Source organism: Sus scrofa, chromosome 15 (assembly GCF_054392235.1).
Source record: "Sus scrofa isolate SSC_HxYL_T2T_F1_AM1 chromosome 15, Sscrofa_HxYL_maternal_Yorkshire_Landrace_v2.0, whole genome shotgun sequence".
NCBI lineage: Eukaryota > Metazoa > Chordata > Mammalia > Artiodactyla > Suidae > Sus > Sus scrofa.
In genome coordinates, this window is record NC_139397.1 from 118,730,939 (window position 1) to 118,754,327 (window position 23,389).

A 23,389-nucleotide genomic window follows, 5' to 3' on the forward strand; every position below is an offset into this window, starting at 1 on the left:
AGTCTCCTCATTAGTAAATTGGACATGAATAGAGCTGTTGTGGGAATTAAACATTAATATATGCAAAGCACAAGGGCAGCACTCACATACAGTCAGCACTATACCCAATAACCACACCTATGCGAGAACGCATGTCATTCACAGGATCCTTTCCATTATAAATAACCATCATAGTTGTTGCTGTACATTGGACACTGGAGATAAGCCAGTGTTTTTCTGTTTCCAGTGGCACTTTGTGTCAGGACTCCGGATGGCCCAACGTCAAGAGAATGCCTCTGCCATTGCCAATGCCGGGATGAGTGTGCAGTTTGAGGAAGGCACAGACAGGATCAAGGCCCTTCAAATGTTCTATGGAAGTGTTGGCCCCACTGTTGTCTCTGCCAGCCAAGCCTGCCAGCAGCTTATTGGGAGGTATGTCATAGCACATCTGGAATGTGGAATGCAGCCCTTTCCATCTTAGTATTTTAATGAAAATAGCACATGGAGAACTTTTTCCAATTAAGAAACATATATGCATAATTATATATATATAGACATAACTATATATATAACATATATAGACATATATATAACATATATATATAGACATAACTGTGCAGAAATTTTAAGCACTGCAATAAAGTACAAAGGGAATAAAAACCACCCAAAACCAACCTCCTTGAAGATACAGTGATTCTTGTGTTGCAGTTTCTATAAGATTAATGTGCAAATTAATCTAAGTAGATATTAACTTTAAATTTTCACTTTTAATTAACGTGCAAAATAAATAAATGTTTCCAATACTGTGTTCTAAGGCAACAGAAAATGTCCTTAAACAGCTTAAAAAAGATGAAATATTCCGAAAGGTTAATTGGCCTTCCTTCTGTCATTGTCATAATTTCTAGCATTTGGAAAGTAAGTTTTAAAAATTCTTCCAACTAGTGTTTTCACGTTAATTTTTATCCACCCATCATATTCATTGTCAACAGTTAGAACTCAATGCAACTTTTTTCTCAGGTACTGAAATAACTCAGTGCTTCCAAATCATTTATATAGAAACTTTCATTTGTGAAAAATATTGCAAATATCATCAACAATACATTCATTACCTGTGTGGTGCCTGTGCCAGGCGTGGTCTAGTTGCTGGAGATAGAGCAGTGAACAAGGCAAAGTCCCAGATCTTGGGAAGCTTGATTTTAGTTCTGTTTTTACCCAAGCTATTTGAGGTAAATCAACATTCCCAGGCCATGAAGTTAAACATAATAAAAACAGACAATCTGATTAGAAAATGGGCAGAGAGTCGGAATTGACATTTTTCCAAAGAACACAATAAAAATGGCCAACAGGCATATGAAAAGGTGCTCAACACTAATAATCAGGGAAATGCAAGTCCAAACCAATAAGGTGCCACCTCACACCTGTTAGAATGGTTGTCATCAAAAAGGCAGGAAACAGGGAGTTCCCTGATGATCTAGTGATTTAGAACTCAGTGTTTTTACCACTACAGCCCAGCTTTCAATCTCTGGTCTGGGAATTGAGACCCCACAACAAGCAGCTGCACACCAGGGCCAAAATTTTTTAAAGAACGACAAACTGTAACATGGGTTTGGAAGAATGTGAAGAAAAGGAAGCCCTTATGCACCATTGGTGGGAATAGTGCAGCCACTATGAAAACAGTATTAAGGTTCTTCAAAAAATTAAAAATAGAACTGCTATATGTTCAAAGAATGCTGCTTCTGGGTATTTATCCAAGGAAAATGAAAACACTCACTCAAAAGACATAAGCAACCCCATGTTGATGGCAGCATTATTTATGTTGATGGAAGCAATCTAAGTGTCCATTCAACCTGTTTCCTTCAATGAATGAATGTATAAAGGAGTTGTATATGAATATTATTCAGCCATAATTAAAAAAGGGTATCTTTCCATTTGTGACACCATGGATGGACCTCAAAGGCATCATGCTAAGTGAAATAAGTCAGAGAAAAACATACACTGTACAATCTCACTTATATGTGGAATATAAAACAAAACAAAACAAAAACTGAGCTCATGGATGCAGAGAATGGATTGATGGTTTCCTGGGTGGCTGGGGGAAGGGTGGCATGGCAAATGGGTGAAGGGGGTTAAAGAAGTACAAACTTCCAGCTGTAAAGTAATTGTCATGGAGATGTAACATGACAGCACAGTGACTATAGTTAGTAATACTATATTGTATATCTAAAAGTTGCTAAAAGAGTAGATCTTAAAAGTTCTCATCACAAGAAAAAAATCATAACAGTGTGTGGTGATGGATGTTAACTAGATTTATTGTGGTGATCATTTTATAATACATGTAAATATCAAATCATAATGTTACACACCTGCAACTAATATAATGTTATATGTCAATTATATTGCAATGAAAATTAAAATTCTACAAAGGATTCTAAAAAAGGAGGACTTGGTAAGGGAAATTTGGGAACCACTGCATCAGATTCTAAAGAAAGCTACTGAGGTATTTGAAGGTATCCTGTGTAGACATCAAAGGTGGAGAGAGATTGCTCTCCATTGTTTCTTGCTCCATTAGATTCTTGTCTGTCTGCCTCTCCCATGAAATGCTTACATTCTTTCCAACTAGGCAATGGGATGACCAAATGCTGAGTGATGCCTGCCGGTTGGTGCTGGATGAGATTTACATCCCACCAGCAGCTAAGGGTGGCATGGTGGAATATAGGCGAACCCTCATCATCAGCTTACTCTTCAAATTCTACCTCAGAGTGAGACAAGGACTGAATAAAATGGTAACTGACCTCTCAGGGTCTCTGGGGGTACCTTGGCATGGCAGGCATGAGTCTGCACAAGAAGGACCTCCTCAACACTTGGAGGGTGTCGGGTGTAGAGCCCTCAGGGCATCCTTCCCAGGCTCCAGCAGCTTCCTCCTGGCCCTTCGGGTTTCCCTTCTTCCTCACTTCCCTTACTCCTGAGCTGAGAAGAGGACAACTTTGTTATTCCATTTGCCTTAAACTTGTATGACAAATGCCAGTAGTACAGTGCTACAAAATCTTTTTTTTTGTTTTTTTTTAAGGGCTGCACCCATGGCACATGGAGGTTCCCAGGCTAGTAGGGGTCAAATCGGAGCTGTAGCCACCAGCCACAGCCACAGCCACAGCAACACAGGATCCGAGCCTCGTCTGCAACCTACACCACAGCTCACGGCAACGCCAGATCCTTAACCCACTGAGCGAGGCCAGGGATCGAACCCTAGTCTTCATGGATGCTAGTCGGGTTCGTTAACCACTGAGCCACGATGGGAACTTCAATCTTTTTTTTTAATTGCTTTTTAGGGCTGCACCCGTGGCACATGGATGTTCCCAGGCCAGGCGTTGAATCGGAACTGCAGCTGCCAACCTACTCCATGGCCACAGCAATGTGGGATCTGAGCTGCAACTGCAACCTACATCACAGCTCACAGCAATGCTAGATCCCAGCTCACTGAGGGAGGCCAGGGATCGAACCCACATCCTCATGGATACTAGTTGGATTTGTTTCTGTTGAGCCAAAACAGGAACTCCCAAAATCATTTTTAGTAACTGCAGAATATTGTATCTTATGGATGTACTATGGTTTATCCATTTCCTTTTGGTTGGATATTTATGTTAATTCTAGCTTCTTCACTGTCACAGATAATCTGTAATCAAACATCCTTGTAGGTTAATTTTTGTCTACTCCCTCAGTAGCTTCTTTGAGATACGTGCCCAGAAGATTGGCCTGGATTTGAAAGCACAGTCTCCAATTAGAAGTTACGTATTTCCCTCGTTTTAATAGGAGACCTTATGAGTTCCCACTGTGTCTCAGTGGATTAAGAGCCCAACACAGTGTCTGTAAGGATGTGGATTTATTCCTGGCCTCGCTCTGGTGTTGCTGTGGCTGTGACATAGGCCTGAAGCTGCAGCCCCAATTCAACCCCTAGCCCAAGAACTTCCATATGCTGCAAGGGCAGCTATAAAACAAAAACAAAATAAAAACAAAGGGAGGGAGTTCCCCTCGTGGCGAAGTGGTTAACGAATCCGACTAGGAACCATGAGGTTGCGGGTTCGGTCCCTGCCCTTGCTCAGTGGGTTAACGATCCGGCGTTGCCGTGAGCTGTGGTGTAGGTTGCAGATGCGGCTCGGATCCCGCGTTGCTGTGGCTCTGGCGTAGGCCGGTGGCTACAGCTCCGATTCGACCCCTAGCCTGGGAACCTCCATATGCCTCAGGAGCAGCCCAAAGAAATAGCAAAAAAAAACAAAAACAAAGGGAGACCTTATCATAAAGGGAGGTCTTCACTTTCCAGAAATAACATTCACCTTTCTGTATGCATAAGGAGATGTACTTCTTCAAATCAAGTTACTGTTCTAGGGATCTCAAAGCTCAGGGCTCTCTTCCAGCAGAACTAGTGTCTAATATCTGGGAGAATAAATTGGATAACTTATTTCTCTACATGGGTCTTCCCAACCTAGTCACTCATATTGTAAAATTAAATGTGAAATAATCTTCTTCTCAGGATCCCCAGAAGTTTCCCAATATCCCAGAAAAGTTCCTGAGTGCTCTGGAAGACTTTCCCATAGAAACACCCCAAGGAATTCAGACGTTCCAGGTCAGTAGGCAGGGCTTTTTTGTTTTTTAATCGGTCTGTGATTTAGATGTATGCATTATGCATGCATCTCCCTTCATTTCAATAACTATATTTTTTATTACATGTAAAGATAAAATCTGCTAAAGCCAGCTGTCGTTACCCATTGTCACCCACACATGACTTGGTTGGTTTAGTGTCTGTGCTTTTACTCAAGGCCACCAGTGGAATTAGATTCTCCTTTCCCCACTATTTTCAGTTTTGCTGTTTAAAATTTCCTCCTTTTCTTGGCCAATGTCTATCCTTTAAAACCTCACTCAACATTTATTGCTTCTAGAAAAACTTCCCTGCTTCATGACAACCATCCTAAATCTCCTAGGAACTTATGTGTTTCTCTTGCACCAAATTAGTTGTGTAAACTATTCTTTATTGCTATACAAAGTTGATTACATTATGTTAACATGTTTGTGTGTGTTTGGATACCTCAACAATGTTGTAGCAGCTTTGAGAACAGGAAAAAATATCTTTCTTTTGAGGAGGGAACAAAAGAGTAGTTTTAACCAAAATTTATCCTTTACCATAGTACCCAATGGACATGCATTAATTTTGACTCACAGATATGGATACTCAATTGCCTATAGTTTTTCTTGACTTTGGGGTAAGCCAGATACATCAGCCCCAATTTTCAGTGCATAAGAATGCCTGGCAGTAAAATCTCTTGCTTTATTCATAAACAGTGTGTGGATCCCTCCCAACCCCCACAAGATCCAGTCGGCCACCCAGTCATGCACCAGTCAGCCATTAAACACGCCACAGGGGAAGCTGTGTTTGTTGATGACATGCCCCCCATCGCCCAAGAACTGTTCCTGGCTGTAGTCACCAGCACCAGAGCTCATGCAAAGATCATGTAAGGAAACATAAAACGTTCCTGTATGCCACTGGAATTGCATTCACAATTTCATATTCAAATTGAGAATTTATTATGTATGAGTCAATTAAGAATAATTTCTTCTTTTGCATGGGAATAAAACTTTTTTTTTTTGGTCTTTTGTCTTTTTAGGGATGCACCCAAGGCATATGGAAATTCCCATGCTAGGGGTCAAATCTGAGCTGTAGCTGCTGGCCCAACACCAGAGCCACAGCAACTGGGGATTCAAGCCGCATCTGTGACCTGCACCACAGCTTACAGCAACACTGGATCCTTAACCCACTGAGCAAGGCCAGGGATCGAACCTGTGTCCTCGTGGATAGTAGTAGGGTTTGTTAACTCCTGAGCCATGATGGGAACTCTGGAAATCAATCATTTTTAAGCATAGTTATGAAGACTCTATCACCCAAAGTCAGGACACCAGCTAACTGCTAGCACTTTTCAACATAGAGTACTGCCCAGGACTTATATGAGGTCCCCTATAGTTTTTCCCATTGTTTGAGAAGAGTTTGTATTACCCTGAACTTACCCCTGCAACTTTAATATGTGCTTTCAAATTTTCCCTCCTAGATCAATCGATACTTCAGAAGCCCTGGCACTTCCAGGTGTTGTTGATGTGATAACAGCAGAGGATGTTCCAGGAGATAATAACCATCAAGGAGAGATTTTCTATGCACAGAATGAGGTGTGTGATTTCTGTGTGGCTTATTATTCCAATGCTCTGCTGAAAATGCCAAAATGATTACTGGTATGGATTCCTGTTCACATCACAAAGGCATGCAGGGACCCAGTGACTTCCGCCTCAGCGATTCTCAACTTCTCTCTTGAAGTTTCCATCGTGGCCCAGCGGTTAACGTCCATGAGGATGTGGGTTCAATCCCTGGCCTCACTCAGTGGGTTAAGGATCCAGCGGTGCCATGAGCTGTGGTGTAGGTCACAGACACGGCTCAGATCCCACATAGCTGTGGCTGTGGTGTAGGCCAGCAGCTACAGCTCCAATTGGACCTGAGCCTGGGAACCTTCATATGACACTGGAGCAGCACTGAAAAGACCAAAAAAAAAAAAAAAAAATCTCTCTTGAGTGGTGTGGACCCTTTTGAGATTCTGCTAAAAGGCCATAAGCCCTCTCAAGTAGAGCTTCTAAAAAGTCATGAACACTATAGATGGAATACAGAGCATAGAATGTTACATGAACCAACAGAATTTCAGGACAACTGGATTATTTTGTGTGATGTGGGAATGGGGAGGAATGCAGCCAAAAACAATCACAGACCAGCTCATTAAAGCCTGCATCCAACTTTTTTACCAAGTCCCTCTTCTCATAGGTTGAAAATAATACAATGTGGCTTTTCGGCAGGTAATTTGCGTGGGTCAGATTGTCTGCACCGTGGCTGCTGATACCTATGCTCATGCAAAAGAGGCTGCTAAGAAAGTGAAGATTGCGTATGAAGACCTAGAGCCCAGGATTATCACAATAGAGGTATGCAGGCCACTTTGTGTCTTCTAGAATGACTCAGGTGGTATAATTTTGACAGAACTCAACCCATGGAGTCACAAAACAGTGTAATTTGGGCTCCACCTATACTGGGTTCAGAGTTACCTATATTTTTAGATAATACTGAGAATTTTCTTGCCTGGAGCCCCCTTCTTCTCCCATGGCCTTGTGCCAAGGCATGGACACAAAACAGAGAAAACCAGGGGAATGAATATTCTATGAGCTCGCATGCAAAACTAGGCAGTGGGAAAATTCAGAGCACTGCGAAACTCAGAATAGCCGTAACATTTACTGAATTACATCTTGGATCCCCTGTCTCCTCGCCCACTTCTTGCTTAAACTCAAGCTCTGGAGATAAGACTCTGACTCTCTGTCTGACCTTGTCATTTAATGGGCTTGTAGTAGCAATGAAAGCTTTGGCAAGTTGCTTAAACTCATACCTCCATTTCCTCACCTGTAAAACGGGATGCCTGAAAGTGCCTACACCAAAACATGACTGTGGGGTTTGAAGGAAAGCATTCCAAAGCTTAGACTAGCACTTGGGGAGTTCCTCTCATGGCGCAGCGGAAACAAATCCGACTAGGCATCATGAGGCTTTGGGTTTGATCCTTGGCCTTGCTCAGTGGGTTAAGGATCCAGCGTTGCCCTAAGCTGTGGTGTAGGTCACAGACTCTGCTCTGATCCCACGTTGCTGTGTCTGTGGCATAGGCTGGCAGCTGTAGCTCCTATTGGACCCCTAGCCTGAGAACCTCCATATGCCATGGGTGTAGCTCTAAAATGCAAAAAAAAAAAAAGAAAGAAGAAGAAGAAGAAGTGCACTTGGGACAGGGAACACATTCAATAAACATTAGCTGTTTTATTTTGTGTTGGGTTTTTTTGTTTTTTTGGTTTTAGTTGTTAATGAGGCCAAGAACATATTCATGGTGCTTTATAACCCCAGGACCTGGTGAAGCACTAAACCTGTAAATGTGTGTGAGAGGGGGAGGGAGGGATGGATAGATGGGTACGTAAGCAGGATGAAACCTGGCCAGGTAGGAGGCCATCTTCATCATCCACTTTGATTCTCCTCCGATCTTTCCAGCAGTCAGCAAGGTCAGGTCATTTATTCTTTTTTTTTTTTTTTTTTTCTTTTTGTCTTTTTGCCTTTTGTAGGGCTGCTCCCAAGGCATATGGAGGTTCCCAGGCTAGGGGTCTAATCAGAGCTGTAGCTGTCTGCCTACACCAGAGCCACAGCCACATGGGATCCGAGACTCGTCTGCCACCTACACCACAGCTCACGGAAATGCCGGATCCTTAACCCACTGAGCAAGGCCAGGGATTGAACCCGCAACCTCATGGTTCCTAGTCAGATTCGTTAACCACTGAGCCACGACAGGAACTCCCATTTATTCTTTAAAAGCCCCTGAAGTCTGCCCTTTTCTTTCCGTTCTCACTTTTCACTCCCATCTCGCCTTTCAGTCCAGTCGTCACCACCTATTGTCTGATTTACTTTGATAACCACTTAAAGAGATTCTTGGGAGTTCCCATCGTGGTTCAGTGATTAACGAACCCGACTAGCATCCATGAGGACGCGGGTTCAATCTCTGGCCTCGCTCAGTGGGTTAAGGATCTGGCATTGCCGTGAGCTGTGGTGTAGGTTGCAGATGTGGCTCAGATCCCAAGTTCCTGTGGCTGTGGCATAGGCGGGCGGCTACAGCTCCAATTCGACCCCTAGCCTGGGAACCTCCATGTGCTGCCGGTGCAGCCCTACAAGACAAAAAGTAAATAAATAACTAACTAAATAAATAATAAAGAGGCTCTTTTTCTCTATTTCAGCCCATCTCCATCATGTTAACTTCCTAAGCCAAGAAGCTCATCAGGTCACTTTTCCTATACAGCAGCACCCCCATAGATAAGGTTCTTAGTATGGAGCTCAAGGTCTTTCTTATTCCAACTTCAAGCTACCTTTCAAGCTCATCCAACTTCTTCCTGATAGAAAACCTCTACCTGCTCAGCCTGGCCTTGTTCTCATTTTGGCCCCTCAGCTTGCTTTCAACATCAAACTTTCGCTTTATGAGATGCCTTTGACTTTAAATGCTTTTCCCTCTCTTCTCCAACTGTCCTAATCTCATCCAGTTCAGTACCCCTTGACCATGACTGGCTCCACCAACCTCTCCCTTCTTGGCCTCTTTTATTTTTCTTTTGGCTGTGCCCCAGGCAGGTGGAAATTCTGGGGCCAGGGATCAAACCTGAGCTACAGGAGTGATCCGAGCCACTGCAGTGACAACACCCGATCCTTAACCCACTGGGAACTCCTCTTGGCCTCTCTTTACTCTGTTATTTCCGCCCCCCGCCCCGCCCCCCGACCACAAAATTGGCACTTTGATACCAAAACTCCTTGGGCTTTACTCAGCAATCTAAAGAGTAGGATCATATTTTATATATCTATCCTTGTCTCCCAGTCAGCTCTTCCTCACAGCTCTGAACCGAACAAAGGAGTCAGCAACACCTGTAATCCACTTTAACCCAATTTCTGCTGTCTCTCCTCACCGCTTGGATTGTCTTGATGTGTGAAGGTCTGATAAAGGAGAAGCCTGGGGTTTTGATAAAGAACAAATGGCTTGTTAGAATCTTTTTAATAAACACGTTTTTGTTTCTTTTGGTTTTTTTCCCCTGCAGCAAGCCTTAGAGCACAATTCATTTCTTTCTGTTGAGAAAAAAATTGAGCAAGGAAACGTAGAGCAAGCCTTTAAATATGTCGACCAAATCATTGAAGGTAAGTGGTCTTGGGCCAAAAAAGGGAAGCCTCTGAAATTGAAGACTAAATTCAATCATCTGATTTGAGAAATACTAAAACTCTAAAGCAGAGTTTCTCAACCCTAATGTGATTGTTAAATCACAATTTTTAATGCACAAATAATAGATTTACAACTTGATAAAATTTTACATATGCATAAACCTATGAAAATACTCCCACCTCAAGATATAGAGTATTTCCAGCACCCCCAAAATCTTCCTTGTGCCTCTTCACAGTCAGAAATCTAACCTTGACCAACTATAAATTATTTTACTGGTTTTAAACTTCATGTATAAGGACTCTTAAATTTAACTTCTGGAGTTCCCCTCATGGTTCAGTGGTTAACGAATCCAACTAGGAGCCATGAGGTTGCGGGTTCAATCCCTGGCCTTGCTCAGTGGGTTGAGGATCTGGTGTTTCTGTGAGCTGCGGTGTAGGTTGCAGACGTGGCTCGGATCCTGAGTTGCTGTAGCTCTGGCGTAGGCCGGCAGCTACGGCTCTGAATGGACCCCTAACCTAGGAACCTCCATATGCCGTGAGAGCGGCCCAAGAAATGGCAAAAAGACAAAAAAAAAGAAAAGAAAAGAAAACAATACAACTTCTTTTGCGTGCCTACTTCTTTTATCCAACATTATGTATGGAAGAGTCATCCATGTTGTTGCATAGATGCATTGTTCTTTTTTATTGTTCAGGAGTATTCCATTGTATAAATATTCCATAATTTATTCATCCATTCTATCATTGATATACATTTGATTTTTTTTTCAACTTGGGGCTATTATGACTAGTTTCTATAAACATTAGTATTATACATGTCTTTTGATGAACATAAGCATTCATTTCCAATGACATATACTCAGGAGTAGAATTAATTGCCAAGCAATAGTGCTGTAATATGCTTACCTTTAGTTAATGCCAAACGTGAAAATTTTTTTTCCAATTTTACTCCTAAAAACAATTGTGAGAGTTCCATTGTTCTTTTATTATTATCAGTGTTTTTAGTTTAGTTCTTGCACATCTTTCTTAACATTTCTTTCTAGTACTTGTTTTATAATGTTATTGTAAATGATATTTTTATTTAATTTTCTACTTATTTTGTATCTAATATATAAAGCTACTGTTTGTTTTTGTATACCGATCTTATAGCCAGGAACTTTGCTAAATTCACTTACTATTTTAATAGTCTTATAGATTCTCTTGAATTTCTGTGTATATTATCATGTCATGACAGTTTTATTTATTTCCCCAATCTTTTTTTTTTTTTTTTTTTTGTCTTTTTTTGCTATTTCTTGGGCCGCTCCCGCGGCATATGGAGGTTCCCAGGCTAGGGGTCGAATCGGAGCTGTAGCCACCGGCTTACGCCAGAGCCACAGCAACACGGGATCTGATCCGAGCCGCATCTGCAATCTACACCACAGCTCACAGCAACGCCGGATCGTTAACCCACTGAGCAAGGGCAGGGACCGAACCCGCAACCTCATGGTTTCTAGTCGGATTCGTTAACCACTGCGCCACGACGGGAAGTCCTATTTCCCCAATCTTGACTATATTTATTTGCTTGCTTGTGTGTTTGTCTTGACTTATTGCACTGGATAAGACCTAGTTAGGATGAATTTTTAAAGTACCAATGCCCAGATCCCACCTCAGATCCATGAAATGAGAACCTTGGAGTAGAGTATCAGAGCATCAGTATTTTTTTAAAGGATCCCCAGATGAGTGAGTCTAATGTGTGGCCAATGTTGAGAGTCACAGCTCTCTTTACTGAGAGAATTACCACTCATCTTGGGTAAAAGAAAATAGTGATTTTTACAGTAATTTTAAAATCTATTACCTGGAATGGCAAGTGCTGTAGGCTTTTATCTCTCGCTGAGACCTAGGGGAGACCTTTAGAATACTTGTTTCCCAATATTATTCTGTTTAAGCAGAAAGTGTAGAATAACTGCCAATTATAAAAATAATTTATTGCCTCAGAAGAGTAGTTAAATACAACCAGCAAAGCCATGAAAGATGCTCAAATGCTCTTGTGCCAGGCATTCATTACTCCATAATAGATTTTATAGAAGAAACTAAATGAGATTTTACAAAGACTATAAGTTTGGGCTAAAAGTTGTTTAGTCATAACAATGATATCAGCTAACATTTATCCAGTACTTTCTGTGCCAGACACCATGCTAAGTATTTCACATGTGTTATATTAGTTAATCCTGACAACCCTAATAAATGGGTATTATTATTAAACTATTCTAGGAGTTCCCATCATGGCTCAGCAGAAATGAATCTAACTAGCATCCATGAGGACACAGGTTTGATCCCTGGCCTCTCCCTCAGTGGGTTGGGGATCCGGCATTGCCATGAGCTGTGGTGTAGGTCACAGACTCAGCTCGGATCTGGCGTTGCTATGGCTGTGGCATAGGCCAGGAGCTACAGCTCTGATTCAACCCCTAGCCTGGGAACCTCCATATGCCATGGGTACGGCCCTAAAAAAAAAAAAAATAGTATTCTAAGCTGCTAAGTGTTATTACTTACTATTTGATATACAAGTAGAACATCTCTGAGAAGGAATATGTCAATAGTTCCATTTTACAGATGAGGAAACTGAGGCTTAGAAAAGTTAGATAATTGGCTCTGGTCTCATATTCAGTTAGCAGTAGAACTAGGATGGAGCCCAGGACTGGCTGATTGCAGGAGGCCCGCTCTGGCAGCCAGGGAGTGTACATTTTCCTGAAGAAGATGGACGGCATCGGCATTTGTTTGATACGGAGACAGCCTCTTTGTCCCTTCTTTCAGGGCGCTGGACTGCTCAAACTTTATTGGCATAAGTGGTTAATTATATAGACAGTTTTTTACTACAGATTACATCATAGTGTTAAAAGTACATTGGTTAACTAGTAGGCTTTGTTTTTAGATCACATGGTGCAGTAGCAATACGTCACATTCTAAAATCTTTAACTAAATTTAATGAGTACAATTCAAGGACAAACAAGTGCAGCATATCATGTGAGAAAGAGGAGACTCAGCACAAACCATCTCATGGCCAGCCAATTTTCACAAGCTGAAGAGGTTACCGACACAAAAATCTGGCATTTACAAATCTTGTTTTTAGATTAATGTACATCTTTAAGTGTTATGGCAGGAAGACGGTGTAAGAAAATATAAATCAACTTAATTAGCTACTGCTTAGAAGCTTCTAAAATCAAGGACAAAACGCACAGCTGGGTTTCTTTTGATCAAGAATAATATATGTCTAACTTCTATGAACCTCATTAAAATCCTAACTCTAAAGTTTACTGTATAACTAGTTAGTAGATAAACACTATGTTTTAATTAAGTTGGATTTGAATAGGGAAAAGTCCTTTAGGATGAAATTCTTATTATATTATTGTTGTAATTTCGTTAAATCACAAATCACCACAGGAAAATAAGAATGGAAAATAAGAATAATGAGTAAATAATCAGGAAAGACTGAGGAAAACTAAATAACAAGTGAATAACAGAAAAAACTAAGTCATCCATGGAACAATCCCCACTCAGCAACACAAAATGGAAATTATTTCCTGGGAAATTTAGTTTTCCACCTATGTCAGCGGGTGAGCCTTACTGTCTTCTGGGGCCTGTCCTCGGAATTGTGCTGTGCAGGCAGGCATCCCCTTGTTTAGGAACCTGCCCTCGGAATTGCACTGTTCAGACAGGCCCCTTTTCCTGATTAGGAGCCTGCCTTTGGAATTGCACTCTTCAGGCAAGCTCCCTTCCTCAGCTAGGAACCTGCCTTCAGGTTTTTCTGCCATCAGGCAAGGTCCTTTTTTTGAGTCCTTGCATCTCCTCGGCTCCCCGCAGCTGATCCTCAGGTCTTTGCTGCTAACCACAATAGTGTGGTCTGTTGTGGTTCTCACCACGAGTAACAGTTGCTAGGTCTTTGTCATTCAGGATTTTGGCAGTTGTGGAAGTTCAAAATTTGGGGACAAGTGGGAAATTTGAAATATTAAGACAATTTGGAATTGAGGCAGAAATGACAAAGAGTTACAGAGAACATAGTGTCTTGTAATAGTTCAGAGCATGTATCCTGGGGTTGGGTTGCCTGAATTTAGATCCCAGCTCTGCTATACTGGCTCTGTGACATGGGGAAGTTTATTTAACCTTCGGTGTCTCAGTTTCCTAATAATATCTGCCCCATAGGATTGGTATGGGGATTAAATAAATTAATTATCTGTCAAGTGTGTAGGCCTCAAACAATACCTAGCATATGTAAAAACTATTTAGTTATTAAATAAACTTGGGTTTAGATTAAATTCAGTATATACATGCTGAAAGCAAACTTTTTTTTTTGGTGCATGTGGAGGGACACGTTCCATTGTCCCAAGAAATAATTTCAAGAAATCCTTTGTCTCCTGGCAAAATTCACGTATCTTAACAGCACGGGAGTCTTTGGTTAGTTTTAAAGTAAATGTACAACCATCCAAATATTTAAATAAGGACCAAATGCCTCTCTCCATACAGCCCACAAAACAATAAGGATGTACTGTACAAGCCACAAATCTCCACTAAACCAGGAAGAGCAAACTGGTTTTAGGGTAGGAAACACCTCAGCTCCACCGCTGTGAACCTTTTATCCTTTAGCAAACTACTTCTCCTCTCTGTATCTCAATAATCCTGACATCACCTAATTAGGGTACATATCACCATCACTGCCCCCCATTTTACAGATGAGGAAACAAGACTTTATTTTTTTTTTTATTTATTTATTTTATTATTTATTTATTTATTTAGCCTCTTCTAGGGCTGCTCCCTTGGCATATGGAGGTTCCCAGGCTAGGGGTCTAATCAGAACTGTAGCCGCTGGTCTACACCAGAGCCACAGCAATGCCAGATCCGAGCCACATATGCGACCTACACCACCGCTCATGGCATCGCTGGATCCTTAACCTACCGAGCAAGGCCAGGGATCAAACCTGAAACCTCATGGTTCCTAGTCAGATTCGTTAACCACTGAGCCACGACAGGAACTCTGGAAACAAGACTTTAATAACCTGGCCAGATTCACTGAGCAAGGAGATGGTGGAGCCAGGATGTATGGCCAGGTTCACCTATGCGCTCAGGTCCAGCACATCATGGGTCTCGCCACACTCCGGACAGGCCAAGAGGGGAGTGAGTCACCAGGGCCATGCAGTTGGTGGGGCACAGTGAGGATGAATGAGAAAAGGTGATTGAACCTAATGATACAAGGTCCAACAGTCATAAACTGAAGCCACGTGCTCTTTACAAACGAAACACCACCAAGAGCCCCCAAGTCAGGACTTTCAAGAAAAAATGGTCCTGTATTTATGCTTTCTTTTCTTACAGGTGAGGTCCATGTGGAAGGACAGGAACATTTTTACATGGAAACGCAAACCATCCTGGCTATTCCCCAAGAAGAAGATAAAGAAATGGTGCTACACCTAGGAACACAGTTTCCAACCCATGTGCAGGTATCAGGATGTTTTTGGAAAGTGAGACTCCAGATGGCTGTATGATGGTGGCCTTACAACCAGACATTCCACTCTAGGGACCTTTTGATTCCTCCCACTCCTGTGCCTCAAACTTCCCGCATACTTGACCCTGGCTGAAGTCCAGAATGGAAGAAAGGGCAGATCTTTCAAAGAGATCTGAAAATGTTGCTAGAGAGCCAAGTCCCTCTTTCCCTTAAAACAGCTGATAGTCTGGAGTTCCCATCTGGCTCAGTGGTTAACGAATACTACTAGAAACCATGAGGTTGCGGGTTCGATCCCTGGCCTTGCTTGGTGAGTTAAGGATCCGGCGTTGCCAGGAGCTGTGGTGTAGGTTGCAGACGTGGCTCAGATCCCACATTGCTGCGCCTGTGGCATAGGCTGGTGGCTACAGCTCCGATTCGACCCCTAGCCTGGGAACCTCCATATGCCTCGGGAGCAGCCCAAGAAATGGCAAAAAGACAAAAAAAAAAAAAAAAAAAAAAAACTGATAGTGTAAAATTTAATCTCAGAAAGGGCAAAGCCTTAATACTACATTGACATTTCCCTTTGTGGTTCCCCTGTGTTGCTTCTCTATATGAATGTTTTCATGTTATCAATGGTGCACATGTAAAGTGATTGCATTTCCAAGCCCAGCATATTAGCATATGAATCCTAATTCTGTTCTAGTGGTTGAGATGGAAGGCACTGCCACACCTAGGCAAATAAAGAAAATCCTGTGACAGTCCCCTCTTCTGAAATGTGGAGTTGTGGGTCCTAGAATAGTGGCAGACACAGGGGGATACTTAACCAGTTTTTCTAGGAGGAGGAGTGATGACAATCTGGGGGGGGGGGGGGATGCTGGGGGCTTCCTGGTGGAGCACAGTGAGTTGGTACCTTGAGTCCTGAAGAGGTGGCTAGCCTCAGTGAGAGGAGAGAGCTCCCAGCTGCTATTCAAGGCAAAATGAAAGGCTGAGGGGACTGATGCTGAGCTGGGATGTAGCTGTGGCCTCCACACCTGCAAGTTTTGAAATGGAAAGAGGCGTGAGAGGAAATGGACTTTGTCCCTAAGAAGACACATGATCCCCTACAAGCAGCTAGGCATCAGTGTCTCTTTCTATAAATTGAGGGAGTTGATAAAGACAACATCTGAGGTCTCTTTTGGCAGAGAGTATATGACTCCGGGTTCCAAAGGAATAATGTCCCAAGGTCACCACAGAACCTGGGACAGCACCACAGCAGGCTCAGTAAAGAATTTGAGTAAAGACATTTCTCCAGAGAAGGTTTATGAATGAATGACTAATAAGCACGTGAAAAGACACTCAGCATTTGTCACTAAGGAAACGCAAATGAAAACCACAATACCACACCACTCGAATGGCTAATCAGAAGGACAAACAACAACAAGTGAAGATGTGGAGAAATTAGAGCAGTCATACCTTGCCAGTAGGCATGAAAAATGGCACAGCCACTTTGGAAAACATCTTGACAGTTTCTCAGGATGTCAAAGATAGAGTGACCATATATCCAGCAATTTCACAACTAAGTATCTGCCTAAGAGCAATGAAAATATGTGTCCATTCAAAAATTCACACACAGGAGTTCCCATTGTGGTGCAGCAGAAACGAATTCAACTAGCATCCATGAGGATGCGGGTTCAATCCCTGGCCTCAGTTAGTGGGTTGGGGATCCGGTGTTGTCGTGAACTATAGCATAGGTTGCAGACACGGCTTGGATCCTGAGTTGCTGTGGCTGTGGTGTAGGCTGGCAGCTGTAGCTCTGATTCAACCCCTGGCCCAGGAACTTCCATATGCTGCAGGTTCAGTCCTAAAAAGCAAAAAAATAAAAATAAAAAACAAAAACCTCACATACCAATGTTTATAGCAACATTGTTCACAATAGCCAAAACAAAGCAGATGTCCACCAACTAATTAATGGATTAAAGGATCTGGCATATCTGTACAATGGAATATTATTCAGCCATAAAAAGGAATGGATGCAGATCTGTGCTACAATATGGACAAACCTTGAGCACACAATGCTAACTTAAAGAAGCCAGTCACAGAAGACCACATATTATATTATTCCACTCATGTAAATCCTATTGAGACAGGTAAGTCTATTGAAACAGAAAGCAAATTAGTAGCTGCCTGGTTCTAGGGGGTTAAGGTTAGGGAAAGATTAGGAGTGACTACCTAGTGAATGCAAGGTGTCTTTGGGGAAGACTCAAAATATTCTAAAATCAGATTATGACAATGGCTGCATATAGTTCTGTAACTGTTGTATTTGTTCAATTACTGAATTTCTTTTATTAGGCAGAGGAGAAATATGTAAGTAAGGAAATAAACCATTAAATTGTATTTATGTGACTTTGGGGACTTATCTCTTGCAGGAATATGTAGCTGCAGCACTAAATGTCCCAAGAAGCAGAATCGCCTGTCACATGAAAAGAGCTGGAGGAGCATTTGGGGGGAAGGTGACCAAACCCGCTCTGCTAGGCGCTGTCTGTGCTGTGGCTGCCAACAAGTAAGAGTCACAGTGACTGCAGGGCAGGTGCCACCCATGTCCCCCCAGCGCTGTACCCCAGCTTTCATCCTGTTGGTCATAGCCCTTTGTTTCCAAAGGGTATGGTGAGCATATGGGTGAAATCACACTGGGCCTGGAGCCAGGTGGGCTTATGAGCAAGCCCTGCTCTGCCCACTCACTCACAAGGTCACCTTGGGCAAGTCACCTGTTTCCTCACCTATGATAGCTACCTGTTTTCCAAGATGGTTGTGTAAAATAAGCATAATCACTATGAATTTTGACTCATTGCACAGATGTAAATATGTCTTCCTTTTTCATGAACTGCATTGGCTTTCACTTTTAAATGTTTATGTTTTAAACCATTAACATAAATCAAGCTGAGATTGGCTGAGGGGAGAAAGGGTCAGAATCCCAACCTTACAAGGGCCACATTTTCTTATGAAATAAGCTAGATCTTTTGCTACCTAGGAATGTTTTCTTAGCCTCTGCATCATCTGGGTAAAATAACCAGGCCCAAGATTAGCCATGACTTTTATGAAAATCTTGTAACTACCAAATGCTCTAAGTATATTCAGGACAAACGTAACGTGGCTACCACTACAAAAAGAAATACTATGAATGTTTTAGCTCATTGGCACTTTTTTTTTGGTCTTTTTGCCTTTTCTAGGGCCGCACCTGCAGCACATGGAGGTTCCCAGGCTAGGGGTCCAAGCAGAGTTGTAGCCACCAGCCTTCGCCAGAGCCACAGCCACTCGGGATCTGAGCCACATCTGCAACCTACACCACAGCTCACAACAACACCAGATCCTTAACCCACTGAGCGAGGCCAGGGACCGAACCCGCAACCTCATGGTTCCTAGTCGGATTCATTAACCACTGAGCCACGACAGGAACTCCTCATTGGCACTTTCCAACAACAGAGAAACTGTCTGTTAAGAACGGGTGTGCAGGCCTCCAGAAGCCAGAGGAGTCTTCAGTAGGCACTTTATGAAGGAAGAGTCTGAATGGGGACATGAGGGACCTTGACAAAGCATTGATTCTCAGCCGTTTTAGCCTCTTATGACAAATATTTTAATTACTCTTTTAATATCCCAAAGTGAAATTCATAATACTATAACCTACTTATACACATAAGTGCAAAATAATCATACAGTGCCTTAATGTAACATAAAAAGGGAATAAAAGGACAGTAACTTATAATCAAATAATGTATCTTTTCAACATCTAAATTTTCAGATGTGTCTAAACCAGAATAATTATAGCAATAGGCAGGGTTTTTTCACATTTTAATGCCGCCACACATTTCCAAAATGTTGTTTAAGGCATGTTACTACTCCTACTGAAAGCCACTAAACCAGATTTTTTTAATTAAAAAAAAATTTTTTTTCTTTGGTTTTTTTTTTTCAGGGCTGCACCTGTGGCATATGGTAGTTCCCAGACTAGGGGTCGAATTGAAGCTACAGCTGTTGGCCTATACTACAGCCACAGCAACGTGGGATCCAAGCCTCTGCAACCTTTACCACAGCTCACAGAAACACCATATCCCCAACCCACTGAGCAAGGCCAGGGATCGAACCCACATCCTCATGGATACTAGTTCAAATCGTTCCCACTGTGCCACAACAGGAACGCCTAAACATTTTTTTTTTTATTTTATTTAAGTATAGTTGATTTGCAATGTACTGAATCAGTACAACAAACTAATTCAGTTATACATATACACACATCCATTCTTTTTCAGTTATACATATACACACATCCATGTAGAAAAGAATCTACATTCTTTTCCCATGTAGATTATCACAGAATATTAGGTAGAGTTCCCTATGCTAATCCAGATTATTTTAAGCCTCCTTTCCCTTTTGACATACCTACAACTCTATGAAGCATCCAGGATATTAACAGAGTCATTTCCTATAGGACCGGCCGCCCAATACGATTTGTTCTGGAACGTGGTAATGACATGTTGATAACTGCTGGCCGCCACCCACTTTTCGGAAAGTACAAAGTGAGTAAAAGCAAAAATTTCAAGAAACCACTTAAAACGCTGTCCAGTGATAACCAACCAATAGCACAGAAAATCACTAAATTCCATACCACTTGAAAGGGATATTTGGATGCTGCCTAAAACTAATCAGAACTTTCCCTTGGAATTATGGTCAACTTGGGCACCATCCTCTGGTGTCCCTCTGGTGAATGTCACATCATTTCATGTGCCTAAGCTAGGTGTGGAGTGACAACTGTGATCATGTGTGTTTGTATACAGCACAGTCTGGATATAAAAGACCAGTGAGAAAATGGCTTTACTTGTTCTATCACTTTGCAGATTGGATTCATGAACAATGGTGTGATCAAAGCTGCTGATGTTGAATATTATATCAATGGCGGATGCACTCCTGATGAGTCTGAGATGGTAAATAAGAAATATGCCTTTCCCGTAGGTTTCCGGCTGAGCTGTCTGTGCCACACTTTATTTGCATGAATAGTCCTCATACAAATTAGATAAATTCTGTGAAAGGTTCGAGTTAGAGGTAAAATTTGGATAAGTGGTTTTGAATATTTGATAGATACGAAGTTTTGTTTTAATTCAGGTGATCGAGTTCATTGTGCTGAAATCTGAAAATGCATACAATATTCCTAATTTCCGGTGCCGGGGCAGGGCTTGCAAAACGAATTTGCCATCCAACACTGCTTTTCGAGGATTTGGCTTCCCCCAGGCCACAGTGGTAGTCGAAGCTTACATAACTGCAGTGGCTTCTCAGTGTAACTTACCTCCTGAGCAGGTAGGTAATCAGTCAGAATGCCCTAACAAAACTCTGACATTATTCGTTCAAATATATGTTGAATACCTGCATACAGCTTTATGCCAGCTTCTAAGTAGATTCAAAGAAATAAAGTATATCATCTGTCCATCAGTTAGCTCTTGCTGTGTACCAAGTCAATCATAAAACTTAGTAAATTAAAACAAGAAATAGCTCCTCCGATTCTGTGGATCAGCGGGGTAGCTCTTCTGGTCAGGGTGAGCTCAACTGGAGTTTTAGTCTAAGGCAGCTTGTCTGGTGGTCTTTGGGGAGGTCTTGGCTGAGAAAGCTCTCTCTGTTCCACAGAGTCTCTCATCCTTGCGTGGGCTAGCCAAGATCATTTCTCACAGTGGTTCAGAGAATTCCCAATAGTAGCACGAACATGGCAAGCCTTAATGCACAAGCACTTCTCAGGTCCCTGCCTGTATTGTCCCACTGGCCAGACGGGTCACATGGCCAATCCTAGAGTTGGTGCAAAAGTACTGAAGGGCATGAACAGCGAGAATGGAATAATTATGGCCATGTGTGCAAACATTCTACCGCAGTTGAAAGTTTTGGTTTTGGTTTTGGTTTTTTGTCTTTTGCCTTTTTAGGGCCCCACCTGCAGCATATGGAGGTTCCTAGGCTAGGGGTCGAATCAGAGCCGTAGTCGCCGGCCTATGCCACAGCCACAGCAATGCAGGATCCTTAACCCACCGAGTGAGGCCAGAGATCGAACCCACAACCTCATGGTTCCTAGTCGGATTTGTTTCTGCTGTGCCACGATGGGAACTCCAAGGTTTTGATGAATTAATCTGAGAACGGTTAAAAATAAGGAAATATTATGTATGAGTAAAAGGATGTGGGGGCCAGAAGAATTTTGTCTCAATATTAACAAAACTTGTGACTAAATAATAGTTAGTCCCTATTATTTCTCAGGGTTATTATGAAGTGGTGAGAATACACTTAGCCAACAACCTGGAACATGGGAAGTGTTCATTGGTAGTTTCCATTGTAATTATGGTTATTGTTATTATCATTAAGTTTACACACGTACGTTTGCACTTACTTATCCATAGATATTAAATAGTTGTTTCTTTTTCTAGAAATATTTTCTTCATATCAGATTATATAACAAAAATATGTGCCTCACATAGAGAATAAGCATATATCCTTCAAATCCTTTTTATTTTCTTGTCTTTTAGGTTAAAGAAATAAACATGTATAAAAGAACTAGCGAAACAGCCTATGGGCAGACATTTAATCCAGCACTCTTAAGAAGATGCTGGAAAGAATGTCTGGAGAAATCTTCATTCTCTGCTAGAAAACAGGCTGCAGAGGAATTCAACAAAAACAATTACTGGAAGAAGAGGGGGCTTGCTGTGGTCCCCATGAAATTTACCATTGGGATCCCCCTGACCTACTACAATCAGGTGAGGTCGAGAAGATGTCTTCTCACCACCAGCTCTTTTCCCCATGATTGTCTGAAAAAAGCAATCATGTACAATAAAGGATGGTCCCCCCAGGGAGGAAAAGAAATGGGGCCGTTTCCTCCAGCAGGAAACAAAGTGGATTTAGGTAAGCGTGTGGACTGTGGGTGTCAGAGCAGACCTGGGGTGACACAGTCCCAGGGACTTCAGAAGCAATCAACAGTCCAGCTCCTGGAGTTGGGCTTTCGGCTGGGCCTCGAGTGTGAGGATTAGAGTGTGGGGCCAAACCTCAAATCCAGGCTGGAACTGGGGGAAACAAGATGACCCCTTTCTCTCTTTCTTAATTTGTTAGTGACACCAGGTCATTTGAAGATAGAGATTCAAAAATACCTAAGAATAGAGCTACTCCCATTAACACAGAAACTTGGAATTCCTATTTGAGGCTCTGCAACTACTTTGCCTCCTTTTTAATTTCGCCTTAAACAATTTTTCATAGGGTTCTATTTCTGATTCCTTTATTTTTTGCTTCTGTCCCCATCAATGTCTGAAATAGCCTCACAACCAAACTCATATCAAGAAAAGACTATAGCCCCCTTCCTGGTGTGAATGAAGTGTAGCCAAGCTGTCTCTTTCCAAAATGACCTTCCTCACACACACTTCCTCGGAGACAGCTAACAAGGTGGAAAGCAAAGTGAGAGGGAGGGAGGGAAGGCCAGGAGAGTCTGAAGCAGATGGTCAGGTGGTATTTCGCAATCACACACTGTTCCCCTTTAAAGGAGAAAAATGCTTATAGACTCTCAATGGTTACTTATATAATTTAATAATGTTTTTTAACTGTGCAAAACCACAAAACAAAGAAGAAGCTCCTTTTCATTTGTTTGTTTTTGGTTTTTTTTTTTGTTTTTGTTGTTGTTGTTGTTTTGTCTTTTTGTCTTTTAGGGCCACATTGGCGGCATATGGAGGTTCCCAGGCTAGAGGTCGAATCGGAGCTGTAGCTGCCGGCCTATGTACGCCAGAGCCACAGCAACACGGGATCCGAGCTGCATCTGTGACCTACACCACAGCTCACGGCAACGCCAAATCCTTAGCCTATGAGCAAGGCCAGGAATCAAACCTGCACCCTCATGGATGCTAGTTGGGTTCGTTAACCACTGAGCCATGACAGGAACTCCAAGAATAAGCTTCTTAGCTCTTATGCCTTTATAAAACACAAATATGGAAATTAAATAAAAATAGTACTGTAAATGCCAGTAATGTTCAAAATAGTGACATTAACTTAACATAGTGGATTATGTTGCTTTTCTAAAACTAAATCCTCACTTACAGAACAGAACGATGGCGGTTCTGGCTGCCGCTGCACAGGGCATTTTAAAGTCTTTATCCAAAGTGTCTATGTAGTATGTGGTGCCTCACTGCCCTCCT

At 42.0% G+C, this 23,389-nt stretch overlaps 1 protein-coding gene and 1 long non-coding RNA gene across 7 annotated transcripts in view; one reads left to right on the plus strand and one right to left on the minus strand.

Moving 5' to 3' along the window:
- Positions 1-23,389, minus strand: part of LOC146396078 (uncharacterized) — a 1,511,729-nt gene that overhangs the window by 444,523 nt on the left and 1,043,817 nt on the right. The window lies entirely within an intron of this gene.
- The window catches only part of AOX4 (aldehyde oxidase 4), a 68,792-nt gene that overhangs the window by 29,438 nt on the left and 15,965 nt on the right, over positions 1-23,389 (plus strand). For 3 of the 6 annotated variants that reach the window (XM_021075511.2, XM_084998360.1, XM_084998361.1), the window contains 13 exons: positions 227-411; positions 2,600-2,762; positions 4,505-4,597; positions 5,311-5,480; positions 6,072-6,186; positions 6,859-6,981; positions 9,655-9,751; positions 15,110-15,234; positions 17,624-17,757; positions 19,678-19,765; positions 20,084-20,170; positions 20,349-20,540; positions 21,743-21,970. In XM_021075511.2, coding sequence (XP_020931170.1) covers positions 227-411; positions 2,600-2,762; positions 4,505-4,597; positions 5,311-5,480; positions 6,072-6,186; positions 6,859-6,981; positions 9,655-9,751; positions 15,110-15,234; positions 17,624-17,757; positions 19,678-19,765; positions 20,084-20,170; positions 20,349-20,540; positions 21,743-21,970 — 1,800 coding nt within the window. The remainder of the gene's footprint in view (positions 1-226; positions 412-2,599; positions 2,763-4,504; positions 4,598-5,310; positions 5,481-6,071; positions 6,187-6,858; positions 6,982-9,654; positions 9,752-15,109; positions 15,235-17,623; positions 17,758-19,677; positions 19,766-20,083; positions 20,171-20,348; positions 20,541-21,742; positions 21,971-23,389) is intronic. The other 3 variants (XR_014828867.1, XM_084998363.1, XM_084998362.1) reach the window with 1 other exon arrangement.